This window comes from Myotis nattereri, assembly GCF_964212035.1.
Source record: "Myotis nattereri genome assembly, chromosome: 1".
NCBI lineage: Eukaryota > Metazoa > Chordata > Mammalia > Chiroptera > Vespertilionidae > Myotis > Myotis nattereri.
The window spans coordinates 183409043-183429332 of record NC_138075.1 but is presented as its reverse complement, the minus strand read 5'-3'; the positions used below and the strand labels follow the sequence as shown (position 1 = coordinate 183429332).

General features: G+C 42.7%; 1 protein-coding gene and 1 pseudogene across 2 annotated transcripts in view; both read left to right on the top strand.

Moving 5' to 3' along the window:
• Positions 1-20290, top strand: part of PARM1 (prostate androgen-regulated mucin-like protein 1) — a 96807-nt gene that overhangs the window by 57366 nt on the left and 19151 nt on the right. The window contains exon 2 of the mRNA XM_081099884.1: positions 2907-3635. Within this exon, the coding sequence (XP_080956010.1) occupies positions 2907-3635 (729 nt within the window). The remainder of the gene's footprint in view (positions 1-2906; positions 3636-20290) is intronic.
• LOC308529796 (histone chaperone ASF1-like) lies at positions 18863-19456 on the top strand (annotated as a pseudogene). The gene has a single exon. The product of its transcript is annotated as a histone chaperone ASF1-like (transcript).

Sequence of the window (20290 nt, the reverse complement as noted above, 5' to 3'; positions counted from 1 at the left end):
AGATTGTTGACACTTCACAGTTGCCAAAAGTCCTCCAGCACAAAATGGACTATTATGTAGCTTAATCTGAGAGATCCATCCTCATGTTTACTAGAGAATGACTCTTGTGGTTTATGGTCTTGACCAACCTTTTTTAAATAACATAAAACCAATTATTTTATAATAATCCAAATGTTAAATTCAGTTAAATAATGAACAAACTATATTTTCAGGATAGATTCTATAGCAGAACTTTCCATCAGCTACTGAATCTATTGTGTGCAAGGATGAAGACGGAAGCAGTTTTATCCCAAGTGCCCAAATACCCCTGATGCATCTTTTCTCCCTTCTTCTGTGCTAGAATCCAGCCTATGTTTTATTCCTTATGAATCTTGATCATGGTTGGCTATGCCCTATATGCTATCCCCAAGGAATCTCTACGGTAGAATGACATAGAGTGAAGTTGACTTTTAAACAAGATTTCTGACCTCATATGACAACCATCCCTGAGGCAGCTATGATAGATGTGGCCATACTAAGTGGTATGTAGTTCTTAAGTTAATTTATTTTTTCTACCTCTCTCCTTTCTTTTCTTCTCTCCTTCCTTCCTCCCTTCCTCCCATCCTTCCTATTTTCTTTCCCTCTACTTTCCTATCTATCTTCCTTCCTTCCTTTCTATTTTTGTTCCTTCTACAAGTACTTAATTGAGTACTTAATATGACCGAGGCACTGTCCTAGGTTTGGGGGAAATAGCAGTGAATTAAGACAAGGTCCCTGCACCCTATGGAGCTTACATTCTGATAGAAAAGATAATAAATAAGTAAATAAATAATTTGCAATTCAAGGGATAAACTATTTTATGAAAAACAAAAATGAACAAAGAGTATGGCAGTTTCTAAGAATATTAACCATACAATTACCATATGATCCACCACTTCCACTTCTGGGTGTATACCGAAGAGAATAAAGTAGGGTCTCAAACAGATATCTGTATACTCAGATTCATAACAGCATTATTCATAATATTCCAAAGGTGAAAGCAACCCATCAAAGTCCATCAGTGAATGAACAGATAAACAAAAAGTGGCCTATAATACAATAGATTATTCAACTTTATAAAGGAAGGAAATTCTGACACATGCTATAACATGGATGAACCTTGAAGACTTTAGGCTAAGGGAGATAAGCCAGTCACTAAAGGACAAATACTGTATGATTCTACTTACATAGGGTTCTTAGAGCTGTCAAAGTCATAGAGACAGAAAGTGGAATAGTGGTTTCCAGGAGCTATGGAGAAGGAAAGGATGGAAAGTTTTGTTTAATGGGTACAAAGCATATTAAGGAAGATGAGAGGTTTTAGGAATGGATTGCAGGGATGATTGAACAGTAATGTGAATATACTTATGCCACTGAACTGTACACTTGAAAATGGTTAAAATGGTCAATGTTATGGTATGTATATTTTAACATGGAACATCATAGGGATTTTGTAACTTTGGGATTTTGTTCTAACTGCAACAGAATGCCTTTGAAGGATATTGATCAGTTAAAGAACATGATCTTATTTACCAGTTTGAAAGGTCATACTGGCTGCTGTGTGAAAAGTAGACTGAAAGGAGGAACCTGGAACCTTAGACAATTAAGAGACTATGTCAGTTGTCTAAGTGAGTAACTGGTGGCTCAGGTGGTGTTGAGATAATGGGACAAGTTTGAAAAGTGGTTGGATTAGGATATATTTTCAAGGTAGAATCATCATGACTTGCTGGTGGATTTGATGTGGGGTATGAGGGGTGATGTCTCAGTTTTTAACTGAGCAACAGAGTGAAAGGGGTGCCATCCACTGAGATAGAAATGACTGGGGAAAGCTTTTCAGTGAATGGCAAGGGGCATGGGGAGGCGATTAAAAGATGTTTTACATAAAAATGAAATCATAAGCCCAGATTCTAGCAGGGTGCTAGCACATACAAGCCATTTATTAAATACTTGAATGCATGGATAAATGGAGGGAAGGAGGAAGAAAGAAAACTAATTCTAAACTTTACAAAATATGAAGAACATTTTGTAAAATGATATGATCCTAAAGACCCCAGGCTAAAATTCAGAAGTCCTGAGTTCCAGTTTCAGAAAATATATCTAAACCTCCCATCCTCCTCTCAGCTTTTATTCTTGGACCTCCTGCCTTTCCTCCTCTGCAGGGAATGTGCTCAGACTTTTATTCATCTCAGCCAACAAGCTCATAGGCCTTGCATCCCGGGCAAAAACACAGAGCTCACAACCCTGGGGCAGGGAAAAGTCAATCAATAAGCTTTCCACTCACCAACCATGCCTTCCCCACCCCGAACAAACCATAGGCATCCCCACAGGCATGTGGAGCAGGGCCCTCAGCAGTCCAGACCAATTCCCATAGAGCCAGTACCCCAGAGAGTCTCACTTTTAAGGGCTAGGTTTGAAGCAAGCAGGAGACAAGATTAGGTTGTTCCATGAATTGGCTGGACTTGCTTTGACTGACCCACTAAATACTCTTACTGAGCCTCCAGGCTGGTTTCTACTGATAGCCACATAGAAGAGGAGAGCAATTAGTGGGAAGATAATATTTTTAATAGATTTTTATTGATTTCAGAGAAGAAGGGAGAGATAGAAACATCAATGATGATAGAGAATTACTGATCGGTTGTCTCCTGCACACCCCCTACTGAGGATCGAGCCCACAACCTGGGCATGTGCCTTTGACCGGAATTGAACCAGGGACCTTTCAGTCCACAATCCAAAGTTCTATCCACTGAGCCAAACCAGCTAGGGCAGTGGGAAGAAAATATTTAAAAGTCACTTTCACAGTTGGGGATGCACAATGCAAAATGAGAACTGCAAAACAACCTTGCCTCTCAGGGTTTCACACGTTAACCACTTTTGTACTGGCTCTTCCACAGGACTGAGAGTGCAGAGCAAGCCTTCATCAGCCCCCCTGCCTGTTTCTTTTCCGGAAAAGATTATCTCACCAACACCAACGACCTTCTGGACAAGCTCTCCACAGAGCCCTCCTGCCTCCCCCACCAGCGGTACACCCAGCAACTCAGTGCTCCCCGTTACAGTGTCATCAGTGCAGACATCTCTAACCCCCAAGAATGTTGTCATGGAGCCCACAGGACAGGAGACCACCTTGACTTTGGAAGACCCAAACACAGACACCTTATCAACAAGCAGTGTGGTCCCCTTAACACCCATGCCCACGGAGCACAGCTCAGGCACTCCAGAGGCAAATGTGTCAGCCACAGGGTCGAGGTCCCTGGCTGAGTCTCCTTCACCCACCTCCGCTCAGATGCCAGCCTCATCACCCCCGGCCCTATCCACCTCACCACCACCAATTCTATCAACCTCACCCCCAGAGGTTTCTTCTTCTGTCTCTGACAATACCAACCACAGCTCCACTGAGACCAGCACCAAGACCACAGGAGCCCCAACCACACGAGAGTCCCCAGCACAGGAGCACAGCTCTGGCCACACCCCCACTTCTCATGCCACGTCGGAGCTGGTGCCCACGGAGAAGACGCCCCAAACAACTGTGCCAGCCAAAGTGACCTGTATTCTGGTAGATATTGAGACCACCACCGCTTCCCCCAGGGTGATCATGCAGGAAGTGGAACATGCACTAAGTTCAGGTGAGTCTCATTTGAGAACCCTACTACCATTCTTGACCACATGGAGATGTTAAGAAAGCAATTCAGTTAACCAAACACAATTGTCAACTTTGAATTTTGGAGTGTAACACATGAACTGAAGTATAATTCCCAAGAATTTCCACATGATATCTCATTGTGGCCAATTGCCAACTTTATGATTTGTCTTTACATTTTGTCACAGAGAATGTAAATGAATGAAAATATGTAAGTAAAGGGATTAAAAGCATGGCATTTGGTCAAGCTTCCCAGATTTCAATTCTGGCTCTTGACCTTAGGCAAGTTAATTCATCACTTTGTGGCCTTCTTCATCCTCATCTGTAAAATGGGAATAACAGAGGTTCCATGGCATATGGTTCTTGTGGAGATTAAGTGAGATGATATATAAAGTGCTTAGAATAGTTACTGACGGGGATTAAGTACACAGGAGATATCAGTTGTTATTATAATTTTGATCTGTACTAACAAAGTGTTTATGAAAACCAGTCTAAAAAAGTAAGGTGGAGGTGTAGAGAATTTTTTTATTCTTTATAGTCATTGATATATTTCATGAGAAACACAGTAAATTTTACAAGATGTCACATTTGTTTTTATTTTCCCAGCAACCCTGTGAAGTTAGTATTATTTTATCTTGATTTTGCAATCTTGGAAATTATAATGGAGAGAGATTTAGGGTCTTTTCTGAGGTCACAAGCATCTAGCATTGGCATGGAAACTGCAAATTTTAGGGAACTGAGCAGGAAAATAATTTAGTGGGAACATTTGGAATCTTGATTAAGAAACAGTGAAGTGAGAACAGCCAGGTGACGGGGGAACACGGGGCTGCAGCTCTTTCTCTGGGTAGTCCTGCTTAGGGGTGGACTGAGAGGGGAATATTCCTGACAGACCACCTGAGGGTCAAAGGAATGGCTGTGAGGAGAAATTAACATCTTTGAAAAAAAGATAAACAATCACTATGAATAGAAACTCTATTAGACAGTGAAGGTGGGGAGAGATACAGCTAAGATGAACAAAATACGATTCCTCATGGGAGAGCTCATAGTTTATTAGGGAATAAAGCCCCAAAGAATTACAAATGCTTATTTCAAAAACCCAGTAGATCAGTGAAAGTCCCAACAAGAAAGGGAGGTTCAATCAAACCAGCATAAAGGAATTCATTACAAAGGTTTGGCTAGCATACAGGGGAACCACAGGGGACTGTAATGGCAGAGTTGCTCTGAGTCAGGCCTAGGAGGAAAGGCACATAACCAGAACCCAGAGGAGAAAGTCTTGTAGAATAGACCACCTTGAGAGCAGCAGAGACTCTAGGTTGAGAGACACAACTAGCCCAAGGTTAACCTCCTAAGAGTGAAGGGAATCAGTACTCTGCCCTCACTCTCCCCTTTCCCTCTGATATGCGGAAGCCAAGGACAAGGAAACCCATTGATGTGGTCCATACAGGTCAGCCTCCTGGAGGCCTGGGCAGAGAACAAAGTGGAGGAGTGTGGGTGTGGATTTGGAGAGGCAAAAGGAAGAAACCTAGCACATCAGACTCAAACATAGATTCCTCTGTGCAGCTCCCATTCCCATTTGCACCCCCGTTTATGCCTCCAGCCAGCACTTATCACACTGCATTTCGATGTGCACTTTCTGTCTCTGCCTCTGCCCCAGTTCCCACCCCACACCTTGCCTGATACTTTCCATGTTACCAACATGCAGGTAACATCTCTAGCATAGTCTAGGAACCTGGAGCAGAGCGGGTGTTGACTTGACTCAGTGTCTAAAGGACTGTCTCTAACCAAGGTGCCGTCAAAGGGCAGCTTGCAGGCAGTGGCCCCATCTCTTCTCTCTGTCCTAGTTCAGGCCCTCATTGCCACCTGTGCACTGCTTCTTCAGTTTTCTCACTGATCTCCCTTTCGCTGCTCTCTACCCCCTCCAGAGTACTCCAAACATGGTGGATCCACACATTCTGAGCTGGGCATGTAAGAATCTCCATAATCTGATGGTCTTACTACTTTCCACAAGTGCCCTAGGTTCATGGGATAGAGCAGTGGTCAGCAAACTGCGGCTCGTGAGCCACATGCGGCTCTTTGGCCCCTTGAGTGTGGCTCTTCCACAAAATACCGACTTCTGCACATGGGCCACGAAGTTTCTGTCGCACTGTACGTGTGCGCCCACAAGTGGTATTTTGTGGAAGAGCCACACTCAAGGGGCAAAAGAGCCACATGTGGCTCGCGAGTCGCAGTTTGCCGACCACTGGGCTAGAGTATCTAAAACAGTCCAGCCGAAACCGGTTTGGCTCAGTGGATAGAGCGTTGGCCTGCGGACTGAGAGGTCCCAGGTTCGATTCCGGTCAAGGGCATGTACCTGGGTTGCGGGCACATCCCCAGTAGGAGATGTGCAGGAGGCAGCTGATCGATGATTCTCTCTCATCGATGTTTCTAACTCTCTATCTCTCTCCCTTCCTCTCTGTAAAAAATCAATAAAATATATTAAAAAAATAAAATAAAAAAAATAAAACAGTCCTGTTCCAATATTCTGGCTCATGTGTTAGACCATGTATCTTAATTTCCTCAACTCTAAGCCAGCAAGGTCAAGAGCCACAAAATTAACATCAGAGCTGGTCACGACCCTATAAAGTCCTAGGGAATATTGCAGCCAGTAGGAACTCCCGAGTAAATGAAGGAAGGAAGGATTGAATGACTGGACAAAAAATAAATGTGGCAGGTCAGAGGGAGATCACTGAGCAAGGACCAGACTCCATTTCACAGCCCAAAGAGGATTTATCCCCTATTAAAGAAGAAACTATGTAGTGTGCCTCTCCTGGGACCGTGTGCTTGATGCAAAGAAGCACGAGGAGTATAAGGCCTGTGCTTTTGGATTTCATAGTTTCAGAAGAGAGAAGGAGCCAAGTCACTCTTAATATGAATGAGAATGAACAAGGTGGATGGAGGAACCTTTGAGCAGATGTGATACAATCTGTTCATTTCAAAGGTGAAGAAATTATGTCCCAGAACTTTGGAGTGCCTCACACAAGGTTACACCACTTAGTGGCAGAGCTGGGCTCAGAGCCCAGATCCTCAAAACCACAATCAAGTCTTCTTTCAGCAACCATCACTGTTGCACTGCTCTCTCAGCCCCACACGTCAGGCAGCGCCCTGAGACTGTGCTCACAGGTTACTATTTAGGGATGTTTTTGTTTAGAGATTTTTGTGCTGCCTTAATAGTGTATATAATATAGTAACAATACCACACTGTTATTTAGCATCTTGGATTACTCTGTGTAGGTTCACATAGCATATTTCTATTAATCCAAGAATTGAACCATTTGTAGTCACCAATAAATAATTCTAAACCAAGGTTAATGCTATTGGAGTTCAGTTTCACTAGAGGAATTAAGGAAGATCCCATGATGGTGCCAAGTTGTAGGAGATGAAGAACATTTAGGCCTGAGGAGGCCATTGGGGCACTTGTGTGCAAAAGTGGTAGTTAATGCTGCACTCACCTGACTTCAGAATGCACTCAGAAGTTGTAAGCACCAAAATTGCTCTTGTCAAGGTATCCAGTGCCCTTCACTTTGCAAAGTCTTATGTTAATCCTTAGGCCTGGCTTGACCTGACCTATCAGCAGCATTTGACACAGGTGGTCCCTGCCCTCATCTTTATAACACTGTCCACTTGGCCTCCAGGACGCTCTCCCTATTGGTCCTTCACCTGCCTGGCTGGCTGCTCCTGCTTGGTCTCTGTTGCCTTACTTCACCCCTCATCTTCCTGCACTGGAGCACCCCAGGGCTAGGACTGCCCTCCTCTCTCCCCGAACTCTCTACACTCACATTCTCTCCTCTTCACACTCACTCTTGATATGACCTCATCCTGTCTCATGACTTAAAATGCCATCCATTGCTGATAACCCTAACATGTAAAATCCTATGCCTGTTTTGCTTCATTGAACTAAAGACATGTAAATCCAGCTGTCAGCTAACTCACACCCACCACGTGGGTGGCTCATAGGCCTCGCACACTTAATATGTATGAGATGAATTACTGATTTCCTTAACCCTCGGTCTGCTCCTCCCTCAGCCTTTCCCTCTCTTCTTTCAGTTCTTGAGGCTAAAAACGTTGGACTAATTCTAGACTCCTTTCTTTCTCACATATTCCAGTCCATCAGAACCTAGTCTCCTCTCACCCCCCTGTCGTCTCTCACACGTGTGACTTCAATATTCCTGCAACTGCTCTCACTTCTCATCACCCTTGCCAGAGAGATCCTTTTGAAACCGAGGACAGATCTGTCACTGCTCAGCTCTAACATTCCCATGGCTTCCCCTGAGTCTGAGCAAAGCCCACGTCTGTGTCATGCCTACAGTGCTCAGCATGATCTGAACCCACACAGCCTCCCTGCTGTCACTGCCTTGCTCCTTTACCAGCAGACACACGGGCAGTCTTACTGTCCCCAACAGACCAAGGACACTCTTGCCTCAGGGGCTGTGTACTCACTACTTCCTGCGCCCAATACAGTCTCCTGCCAGGTCTTTTAGGGCTCACTCCTTGTCAGAGACGACAGCTAACCAAAGTCTTGACTCATGAAAAGGAAGCCTTTACTCACTCTCCGGTCTGAAATAATAAACTCATCACCATTGATCCCTTCAATGCTGCTCTATTTTCCACTTGATCACTTATCACTCTCTGACTTTATCTCACTTATTTGGTGAGTAGGTGTCTGTTTTCTGCCCCTAAACTGTCAGCTCCATGAAAGCAAGGAACCTTGTTCACAAACAGGAAGATGTATGTTACACCCAACCCCTAGAACTGAGCCTTAATAACCAACCAGTTCCAGGGAAGCTATTCCATCTCTCTGAGCCTCGGCCTTCTCGTCAGTAAGATGGGAAAAGGATATTCACATGACGGGGTTATTGTCAGGTTTAGTTGAGATAATAAATTTGCATCATACTAGCTACTGAGTAATGGCTCTGTCGATGACTATGATTATTTTCCTATGACTTACCATTTTATGATTTATCATTATTGCTACCATTTTGCTATTGTCCTTCTTATTGTTGTTTGTTATAGTTATCATAAAGAATGCTTACCATCTTCAACAAACGTTTATTGAGCTTTTACAATGAGTTAGGCGTCTGGCTAGGTACTGGTGATTCAGCAATGAATAAAACAGTCACTCCCACATGCAGTTTATAATTTAACATGTACACAACATGGCAAATAATCTAGCTTGGTGGATCCCAGACTGTGTGGAGGGGGAACAGTGCAGGAAAGCAGGAAGGAAGGTTTCAGGACAAGTGTTAGAGGACTGTAAATAGCAGGATGAGATGACTTACTTACCAGGCCATTGATAGTAACCAAAGGCTTTTCATCAGGGGAAGGAAATGGTAAGAATTACCTTTTAAGAGGTTTCAACTGGGAGAAATATGTGTAGTAAGTTTCATGGCATTCAGGCCTGGCAACAGGTAGACCAGCTTATACTTGGTCTGTGGCTTGCCATTGTCACTGATAGACCATGTCCCTTAACTACTCTGACTTTAAGAGCTCTTAGCTATAAACCAGGTACAAGAGAGATCATCTTTCGGTCCTTTTGGCTTATTATACTATTCAAATTGTTTATTTAAATTATCCTATGCCAAAGGAATGAGGTTCATATTCACATGAAGTTTGCTGAGTATATGCATGTTCTAAGGATGGAGCTGGTGACAGAGGTGTGCTTGAGGCTATCCATTCTACAGGTGAGGAAATTGGCCCAGAGAGATGAAGTGACTTACTCCAATTCTCACCTGAGTGACGCAGCCAAAACGCAAATTCAGTTCTCCTGACTGACCTTAAGTCAAGTGTTCCTTTCAGTACACCCATCCTACCTGAATTCAGAGAAAAGAAAAGCTGGGGGAGGACCAATGGCCTCCAGAACGTCTGTGGAAATGAATGACATGGAATATTGCCACACACCGAGTGCCGGCCGCTGGGTCTCAGGGAGGGGCTGCCCTATGGGAGGAGCAGCAGGTGCTAGGAGCAGGCATTCCAAGGTGGCTGTCCAGAAAAATGAGTTTTAACTTTTGTTTTTCAGTTTTTGTCTTGCTTGTAAAGGAAGAGAGACATCTGTGATGTGTTTGGGTTGCCTTATGTTATTAAATCAGAGCTCTTCACGGGTGGAAACTATGACTACGGAGTATTTCTGACTCCCTGAGCTAAACTGAATGGTGCTGTGCACAATTAGTTGCTCAGCATATGCTTCAGGGATGAACTGATGTTGCACACCAAGTTAGATTCAAGACATCATCAATTCTTGCATAGGCAAACTTTAGAATTAGACTCACTCCACTTGTTGCAAAGTGAATATTCTCTTTCTTCTGTAAAATCCAAGTGCCCGCTGGTCTTATACTCTCTTATACTTTCCATTACAAAAAGAAGGACACATAATTGTGAAAACTGGTAAAAGCCTTTGAACTTTAAATTGCTAGTCTGAACCCCAGTATTTGTTCAGCATGAACTGTTCTAATAAAACCATTAAATAAAGGGCTCTAAGCAGGCACAGACATCTAGACACCCATGTGCCCATATCCGCAAGGGACTTTCAGCTCCACATGACATCTGCTTATTCCAGATTAACTCTTAAAATGAACATAAATTTGAAAAAAGGAATTAACTCCAAAAAAAGTGCAAATAACTTTTAAAATAGTCATAAAAAATTTAGGACTAAAAAAAGTGTATGTTATAGTAAGTTGATGACCATCATATTTAGATGATGTATTAAATATATGTTAAAGGTGAAAATGATGATTTAATAAAAAAATCATAAGTGAGAAGACCATATAAAAGAATATTCATAAACATTTATTGATCAGATTCTTTTGGAATGCCCAAGATATATCAGGAAGCAATAGTCCTAAAAAGTATTATACCTATGTTAGGCTCAGCTTTACAAATATTATATCATTGTACATGGCCAGGCCCAGTGTCCTATAGTAAATGGTGCTACTATTTTTTCAGTTCACTGTCCTTCACTGCCTGGGTCCTCTCCACCACTGAATACTATTGATTTTGAACTCTTAGTAGCTCTCAATTCATCTATTTTCAGTTTTACCCTCATGTCAAAACTCCCATAACCCCATAATTCCACCATGATCGCTTCCTAACTGGCCTTTCATTTCCTCTCCTTTACCCATCTCACATCTTGCCCATTCTCCACATAGCAGCCAGAATAACAAACACAGATCTGATTGGGTCACACACAACCTAAATACCACCAGCCCTTCTGGGCATTCCCTGCTCTTAAGCCCACAGGGTGGAATCTCTGCCTGCCTTTCCGCCTCATCTCACCCCTTGTACCCCCATGTTGGCTATCTCTCAGTTCCATGAGTCTGCTGAGCTCCCTCTTAAGACAGAGCCTTTCCTTATTCAGATCCTTCTACATAGAACCCACAACACATTACTTACCTGGTTAATTCCAACTCATTCCTTAGGCTTCAGCTCAAACATTATCTATTCAGGAAGGCTCTGTTGGGGCCCCAGTCCAGCAGTGGTTTCCCAGTTACAACCTCTCACAATTCAGTTGTCTCTCTTCTCCATAGTGTATGATTATCCATGTGCTTGTGTGGCAGCATTGCTCATTGCTTACCCTGCCTTTCCAGGTACCTGAACTGGGGCCTTGTCTATTTGGGCTTACAAATAGATCCCTAGTAACTAACAGTGTCTAACTCAGTGTAGGTACTCAATAAGTGTTTGATGAATTCATGAATGAATGACTTCTAATGACTAAATATCAAGCTTTAGACCATAGATTCACATATTTTCTGAACTTCATAAATCCTGACCTTAATCTGTTCAGGCTTTTATAATAAAAACTAGAGGCTTGGTGCATGAAAATTCGTGCACTAAAGGAGGGTCCCTCAGCCTGGCCTGTCCCCTCTCACAGTCCAGGAGCCCTCAGGGGATGTCCTACTGACTTAGGCCCAGGGAGCAGGCCTAAGCCACAGTCTGGCCTCCCTCTGTGAGAGGCTACCGGGCTGATCAAAGGGAGGCATCACCCCACTGCTGCTGCCACTGCTGGCCGTCATGGCTGCCTGCCTGCCACAGCTGCCTGCCCTCCTCAGCCCTCACAGCCACTGTGGCCTTCTCTGGAAGGATGTCCGGAAGACATCTGGTCTATCTGGTCTAATTAGCATATTACCCTTTTACTAGTATAGATACCATAGATGGAGTGACTTAAACAACAGAAAATTATTTCTCAGGGTTCTGAGGGCTGGGAGTCTAGATTCAGTGTTTGGTGAGGGCTGAGATCCTGGTTTATACAAGGCCATATTTTCTCTGTGTTCTCACTCAGTGAGAGGGGAAAGGGAGTTCACTGAGATTTCCTCTATAAGGACACTAATCCCATTCACAAGGGCTCCACCCTCATGACATCACCTCCCAAAGGCCCCACCTCCTCATACTATCACATTTTTAGTTATAATTTAAACCTATGAGTTTGAAAGGACACAGGCATTTAGTTCATAATAATACCTGTGCATGCAAAGACACTCCTCTAATACCCCGCCATCATTAGACAGTCTAAAGCAGTGGTTCTCAACCTGTGGGTCGTGAACAATGAAAATACATCCTGCATATCAGATTTTTACATTATGATTCATAACAGTAGCAAAATTACAGTTATGAAATAGCAACGAAAATAATTTTATGGTTGGGGGTCACCACAACATGAGGAACTGTATTAAAGGGTCGCGGCATTAGGAAGATTGAGAACCACTGCAAAGAGCTTGCTGCTCCACTCAGGGTTCTGCCCACCCCTATTCCCACCACCGCTCCTCTCTTTTCCCACCATGCTGACTCTTATCTTTGGTCTCCAAGGACTTAAGGGCTGACAAGTTATAAATCGTTATAAACTCTCACTCACACTTTTCCTTTTTTTTTCTTTTGTGCTCAATTGTGCTAAATTCTTTAAACTTGACTAAACCTTAAAGCTTGCTAATGCCAAGTAAACTCCCATAAGGAGCTCCAACGGTCAGATTTTAGTTTAGGTAATATTATTCTGAATTCTTTTCTCCATTGCTTTTATTTCTTCTTTGATTTACTTTTACTACTTAAATCTTAATCTGATTTTGAAAAAGTTAAAAACTATTCTTTGAAAAATATATGTCAAGGTAATAAAGTCAGCTAGTTGCCATTTAAATTATCTACCAGAACACAACTCCCTACAACACATTTACAACATAAATGTGACGAAGTTTAATCGTTTCAATGTCACCTTTCATTACATTTGGAGAGTTTCTGCCTCCATGGGACAATTTCTTCTTTCTGCTTCAAATGCTCTCACCAGTTATATATGTCTAAAATGATTTTGGAAGTGCTTCACTGAGAAAGCAGGTTAGCTTAAAGCACATCTGATAGCATTAATGAATCTATGGCTTGCTGGCTCACTGAGAAAACTGATTGGAAAATGCCTGATTCCATATCCAAAATGAATTCTCACTGTAATCTTCTGACTCAAGAGCATGTATTTTCAGTTACAAAATAATATCAGGAAAGTGAGAATGAATCAGCACCGGCCCACTGTCTTTATCAGAAAAGGATCTAAAAATCCCACCCCAGTCAGGAGCACTGTATTCAGAGAACGTATAATGGATACTACATTGATATTTTCCTCAGCATGACTTGTTTCTCAGTTCGCAGAAAAGAAAAATATTGGCCAATAAGAGACAAAATTTTATTTAACAGTATCTTGCTTTTATCATTGGTCTCATGGCCTTCAGGGGTGGACGACAGGCACAAAAATGAAGGTAAATTTAGGTTAAAATTATATAATTTCAATAAATCCATGGGAGTGGACCATCAAAAACCATTTGCCATATTTCTGCTTGGAGAAATTAGGGGGTCATTTCAAAGCCAGGCTCCAGGAAGGCAAGAATATTGCTAATGGTACAAACTCAGGCATCAGACTGCCTGGCTCAGATCCCACTGATGCCATTTGTTAGATGGGAGACTTGGGCCATTGTATTCATCACTGGGTGTCACATTTTCCTCATCTCTAAGATGAGGGTAATAATAGTACGGGCTTGCCCTCTAGGATTCCTATGAGGATTAAATGAGGCAAGTTTATAAAGTGTCTCACAGAGCACTAAATAAATGTTAGCTGTTATTATTACTACATTTGGGTCCCTAATTCTCAGTGTGAATACCAACAACAGCTGACTCTTCTAGACTTTGATTTTCTTAACTTGAAAAGAAATAGAATGCTTGTAAACACTTTAAGACTCCCAAAAGGATTATTACTATAAGTATTCTATAATAAAGATACATTTAAGCACCTGCCTAGGACAAAATACAAAAAAAAAGATAACCCAAAAAGTGTAGAAGAGAAAAATAACTATGTTCACATTTGAAGTAGTAATGCTCTCACGAAACTTGTGAAATCCAAAGCAAAGGGTTAAAGAGTGCAAACAACTAGAGATTTCCAGCTGGGAGGAAGGAGGTCTTAGGGGAGGGAGGAGACAAAGGTTCAGCTATAGAACTTTGCCGAGGCCCCACTGGCCCCTAAGAGGTTGCCCTCTCCTCTTATCTGGCATCAAAGTTTGGAAATTATTTTCTTTTCAGAGTTTTTAACTTAGTCTGGAAGAAATTAAAACTGGGTAAAATACAGTATCCAAAAGCAGGTTCCTGCCTGGCCTTGGTGATTAACGGAGCAAAGCTAAATGAACTAATGGTTCCCGGAGATCCCTGAGTCAGTCCTTGGGTTGCAGTTATTATACTGATGTGACTGCTCTTGGCCAAGGTGTTGGGACAGGTGATCTGAAACTGTGACTCTCTGCTCCACACACAGATTCCATAATTAAAATGACAAATTTCACATTGCTTAGCAAACAACATTAGGACTCTGTCTTGGGCTCTGAGAAGTACCCCCTTCCTTCTCGCTTATGTTCTCTTAACCAAGAAAATGCCAGTGTGGAACATCTTACTTGCTAAGACTGGTGAACCCTGAAGAAATCTGAGCCTTCACCTACAGACTGGATGAGTCTCAAAAAGGGCACAGGCCAGCTTTCCCCTTCAGTATTGTTTGATCTGTGGTCATGCCTCATTTTCATCTTTGAAATACGAAAGGAATAGAGAAGGAAGTAACAACAAAACCAAAACCTCTTTCTGTGTTCATGCAGATGAATGGCAGCTCTTAAGCAGGACAGCGGCATGCTTCTTGTGGTACGTTATTGGCCCCTCAGTGTGTCAGTCACAGAGAGTTGACTTCAGAGTTGAGATCCCCCATCTGGCCCTTAAGGCTGACTTCTCTACCTACACACATCCCTCCTGCCCACTGCCATGCAGCTAGTTGCTCCAAACTGAAAATATCCAAGGGAATTTTTTTTAATCATTTCAATACTAATTGCATCTAGGATGCTCAGATAGCAGAGAGATGTAGGGATCTTTTCCCCTCTTTCTGACTTGACTTCTGAATAGAAATATCTATGTCCTCCAGTCCAGGAGTGTAGGTGACCTAACTTGACACAGCCGACCCACTCGCGCTATCGGTAAGAATTTTCAGAAGAGCAGGAGAGTTCTCCTCATCCAGGACAAACAATAGAGGGGATCCTCTGTCCTTCTTCTTCTTTTTTTCTTCAATTATTCTCCAGAAATCTCTCCAACCCCACCCTCCTCTCCATCCCAGGAGATCTGGAATGGGGCTGATACAGAGTTCAGATTCCCACCCATATCACTTAGCCCAGTAGAAATGATAATTCAGCACAGGCTGAATTATGTTCATTATATAAAGTAATTGTGAAATAGTTATGAATCTGTCCTGCAGGAGATATGAGAAGGGCAGAAACTGACATGGAGCGTGTTAAGGAACAGACTTAACTTCATGGACTTAGAAGTGAAGTCTTTGTTCCTGTCTGCACTGCTACTCCTGGGAGTGGCTGAGTCAGGACAGTTGTCCCTCCTGTGCCACATTTCCTCCACTTTGGGCCTCCACCAAGAAGCAGTCTTCATGAAGCTGCCACATTCCCTGGAGCAGTCCCACTGCTGGTCTCAGCTCCTGCCCTCTGTTCTTCCTGGCCTCTCCCATGGGCCCTGAGGGCAGCTGATTTACCCCCAGCCCAGTTTCTCTCACACACACACACCCTCCACCCTGTCCAGCCTCTTTGTGAGTCTGGTTTTCCTGGAAGCAGTATTCTCAGAAGTATGGTTTAAGTCCCTACATGAGGAGTATGCAAGATGACGAACCTTGTTTATTCTAATAAAAACTGTTTTGTTTTAATGTGAATTTGAGAAAAGAATAAAACAATATATTGAATCATGATTGCACAGCTTTATTGCGTAGGGTATGGCTATATGTAGCAAATTTCTAAGGAAAAATTATGACTTGATTTAAAGACATACATTTAGAAAATAATAGTGTAGGTATGTGGACATGGCAAAAGCATGAGAGTGATATGAAGGTGTTGGAATTTTGGAAACCCAGCACGGAAGTTGAGGCTGGCATCTTGTCCTTGTTTATTGTCTCAGCTAACAGTGCTTTAAGGTTTTACTTGGGATGAGACCAAGGAATAGAGAATTTAAAAGGACACAAACCAGATATCAAAATGTGAGTTCTAGTCCTAACTCTGTCATTAATGGACTCTAATCACAATCTAATCACAATCAAATCTCTTCATTTCCATAGACTTCCATTTTATCATCTGTAAAATGAAGGGGTTAGATTCAATGAAACTCCTTAGAATTTTTTTCAACAATAAAATTACATTATTCCATTGGTCATGATCTTGCTGAAAGCAAAACTTGAACTTGAGATTCTCACTCATTTCCAATACCCAAGGTAGCTCAAATCTCCTCTGGATCAAGGTTCTTTTCTGGCTCAGAGTTTTTATGGATAAGAGGTGCCCTGAGGTTAAATGGGACCTTTGTATTGCATTCATGATGCACAAAGCATTTTAAATATGCTAATTTGTGAAAGCATTCTATGAGGAAGCAAGCATTTCATCAAGTCCACAGTAAACATTAGCTGCATGAATGATTGAATGAATCCCCATTTACAGGTGGGGATAAGGACCAAAGGAGGCACAGAGGCTGGGAGGAGTAAAGTGACTTGCCCAAGACCCTTCAGCTGCTGTGTTTATGAAGCCCGTCTCCATGCCAGGTCTTCTCATCACAGAGAGTGGGAAAGCATAGGTTTGGGGAATCTAGCCCCCATGGTTAAATCCCATTTATGCCTGCTATGCAGGTGAGCAGAACTTTTTTAACTGCATTATTTCCAAAACTCCAAACTGCAGATTCCCACCCAGCTCTGCCTAGCTTAATGCCTGGCATAGGGTAGCCGCAGTAATGGTGGCTTCTATGACTTTCATGACCGGATTGTTTCTCTTGATGTTTCCATTAGTGTTCTTGGCACAATACTACAGATGTCCCCTGGGAACTGTTGTTAAGCCAAGGCTGAATTTGGAACAATCTTCGAGGAGAGTCTGTTAACAGCATTCAGATAGAAGGGTCACCCATACTTCAGGAGGAATTCTCATTCCCTGCAGGCTCCGTTTGGTCTGGGCAGCACCTTTAGGCCAACTGAATGAGGGGAATGTTCCCTGACATTGACCTAGGACTGCTGTGCAGCCATGGACGTGTCCTAGTGCTATGGGAAAAGGGATGAGGTGGCGTCCCCTTTGCTATTCTTAGAAATCCAGTCTAGTTCACACATTACAAGAGTCAAAGGAGAGCTGGGACTGGGTGACCTAAACAGGTAGTGATAATAAATTCCAGTGGAAAAGAAGCCTCATTTGTGTTGGGAAAGATTGTAATTGTAAGTGAAGTGAAGAAACTTTTAAATGCTGATAACTAGGGACTGTGCTGGCTTGTGTGCCCCGGGTTGCATTCATTGCAAACCTGAGCTCCCCGTGCCCTTCAAGTACAGCCGATGTGAACGCATGAGAGAGAAATGCAGGGAGCGGGAACAGCCACTTGCCTGGCCAAGTACAAATCTTTTGTTTTCTCCACAGAGATTTATATTTCTGTATACATTTTTAACTATATGCTACCTATGTAGGTCAAATGCTCTTAGAGAAAAAAAGTAAAACCAGGTCTCCTGATTACAGGAAGTGGAAAGTATAGATATTAGAGATCCTGCCTCAAAGTTTGAATCCAGCCCCAAGGCAGGCCTGATTCCTGGATGCCAATAGAAAGCAGACAGAGGACACACTGGAGGGGCAGGTTTTACCACAAGCAGATGCAGAGCTATCGCTAGAGCCCAGGATGACAGGAGAGACTCCTGGGTACCAGCATGGATCCTGCTCTGTGTCCCAGTTCTTCTCCTTACCATGTGGTTCTGGGCCCTTAGTGTCTCTGTGCCTTGGTTTCCTCATTTGTAAAATGGATATAATAAGCATAGCTACCTTATGGAGAATTACATTAATTGAAATAACTGAAGCATAGGATAATCCCTGACACAGGATAAATAACAAGAAAGTGTGCACAGCTATCACTTTATTCTGTTGTCGACTGTTACTTCTATTATCATTGCTGTTCGAAGGAAGGAGTTGCAATGAGAGACTATTGCTGTAAAGAGGGAGGAGCCTTTTCCTAGGGTAATAAAGAGAAATCCACACTCACACAGACCTCAAACCTTCAAGCCCTTTCTTCATCAGGCCCACTTCCTTCCTCCAGTGCAGACATGTGCTTTCACAGAGAAAGAATTCCTTTGAGATGAGATGTTCCTTTCCTCTGGGCCACATACTCTAAAACGGCCGTCTGCTTCTAGTCTCCATTTCTTACCTACTCCCTGGACCAGGAAGAGGAAAGAAAAGTGCAAAAATATTGAAAAACAGTCAAAGAGGTTGTCAAAGATGCTTCTCAAAATAGATCAGATGCTCACAGACCCAGGAACTTGGTCAAAGTATGGACAGGGGCGTTCTAAGTAAGCTAGCTGTTGAATTTCCAAGGACCGTGTGGTTCAGGAGTCATCCACAGAGAGGAGAAAGACCACTCACCTTTTTGTCACCCCTGGAAACATCCCACCATCAACCCTCTGCCTCCCGCTCTCTCAGAGCAATAACAACCTTTAAAAGAGCTGTGACCGGGCAGGACATCAGGCTGCACTAGGGTGTGGTTTGCACTCTCCAGAGCTGGACTTTATTTTTCTCAGCAAGCCCCAGTTCTATTGTTTTTGTTTGTTGTGTTATTAGGTTGTTGTTGTTGTTGTTGTTGTTGTTGTTGTTGTTGTGTGTGTGTGTATGTGTGTGTGTGTGTTTTCATAATATGGCAAAGGTTCAGGCAAACAGTGTAGTGGTTTTGGATAACCCTTCTCCTTTCTACAAATCATTCCAGTGCAAGATCACCATCCAGTCTGAATACTTGGAGTGGAAAATTATCTATGTGGGCTCTGCAGAAAGTGAAGAATGCGATCAAGGTTTAGACTCTGTTAGTGGGCTCTGTGCCTGTAGGAAGGCATATGTTGATATTTCAGGCTGATGCACCTCATCCAGGGCTCATTCCAGGTGCAGATGCAGTAGGTGTAACAGTTGTGCTAATCACATGCACCTATCAAGGTCAAGAATTTATTAGAGTTGCTATTGTGTAAATAATGAATATACTGAGACAGAATTAAGGGGAAATCCACCAGTAAAACCACTTTTCTAAGCTTCAAAGGAACATTTTGGATCTAATCCCAGAGTCACAAGATTCTACATTACTTGAGAAGATAACACAGAGAAGCTAGAAGATGCAGCGAGCAGTAATCCAAATCTACAGCAACATCTTTCAACAGATGCACTACCTGCAGCATCAAAGGGATGATCCACGTCAGAAAATGCACTCAGTGTCACGTTCGAATCCCACATGGACTGCACGTGACCACCTGCCACCCTTCAGTACAAAACTGTAAAAACTCACAGAACTAGTTCCCTGAAATTCCATGATCAGTCAGTCACTAAGACACAATGGGAAGAATTTACTTTAGAAAATCCTGTCGAGCCTTAGCCAAAGTTGTTCAATGGTTAGAGTGTTTGCCCACATACTGAAGAGTTGAGGGTTCAGATCCTGGTCAAGGGCACATACCTGAGTTGCAGATTTGATCCCAGCCCTGGTCAGGATACTCTCATGTGGGAGGCAACTGATCAATGTATCTCTTTCACATTGATGTGTGTCTCTCACCTCTCCATCTCTCTCCCTCTCCCTCTCCCTCTCCCTCTTCCTCTCCCTCTCCCTCTCCCTCTCCCTCTCCCTCTCCCTCTCCCTCTCCCTCTCCCTCTCCCTCTCCTTCTCCCTCTCCCTCTCCCTCCCTCGCTTTCACTCTCTTTAAAAATCAATGGAAAAAATATCCTCAGGTTAGGATTAACAACAGCAACAACAAAAAATCGTATAGAAAGAAAGGAAACCAGTATTTGAGCAAATTGTGGAATATAAGTACAATTATTTTTAAGTAATTTTTCTCTAAGGTGTTATTTTATTTGTTCTGAAACTTCTCTGACAATATATATAATGTTTTTTCTCCTCTATATGTAATTAAAGCACTTGTAAAAACATATGACTCATAAAGCCAGGTTATAAGGATATTTTAGCCTCCTGGACAATAATCTTTGGACCTTCAAAAGAACAAAGTTCACTTCAACTAAAATGCTTCTTCCTGTAATAACAAATAGTTTGGTTTAATTTAATGGGTGAATTTCCATTATTTTTGGAATGCCC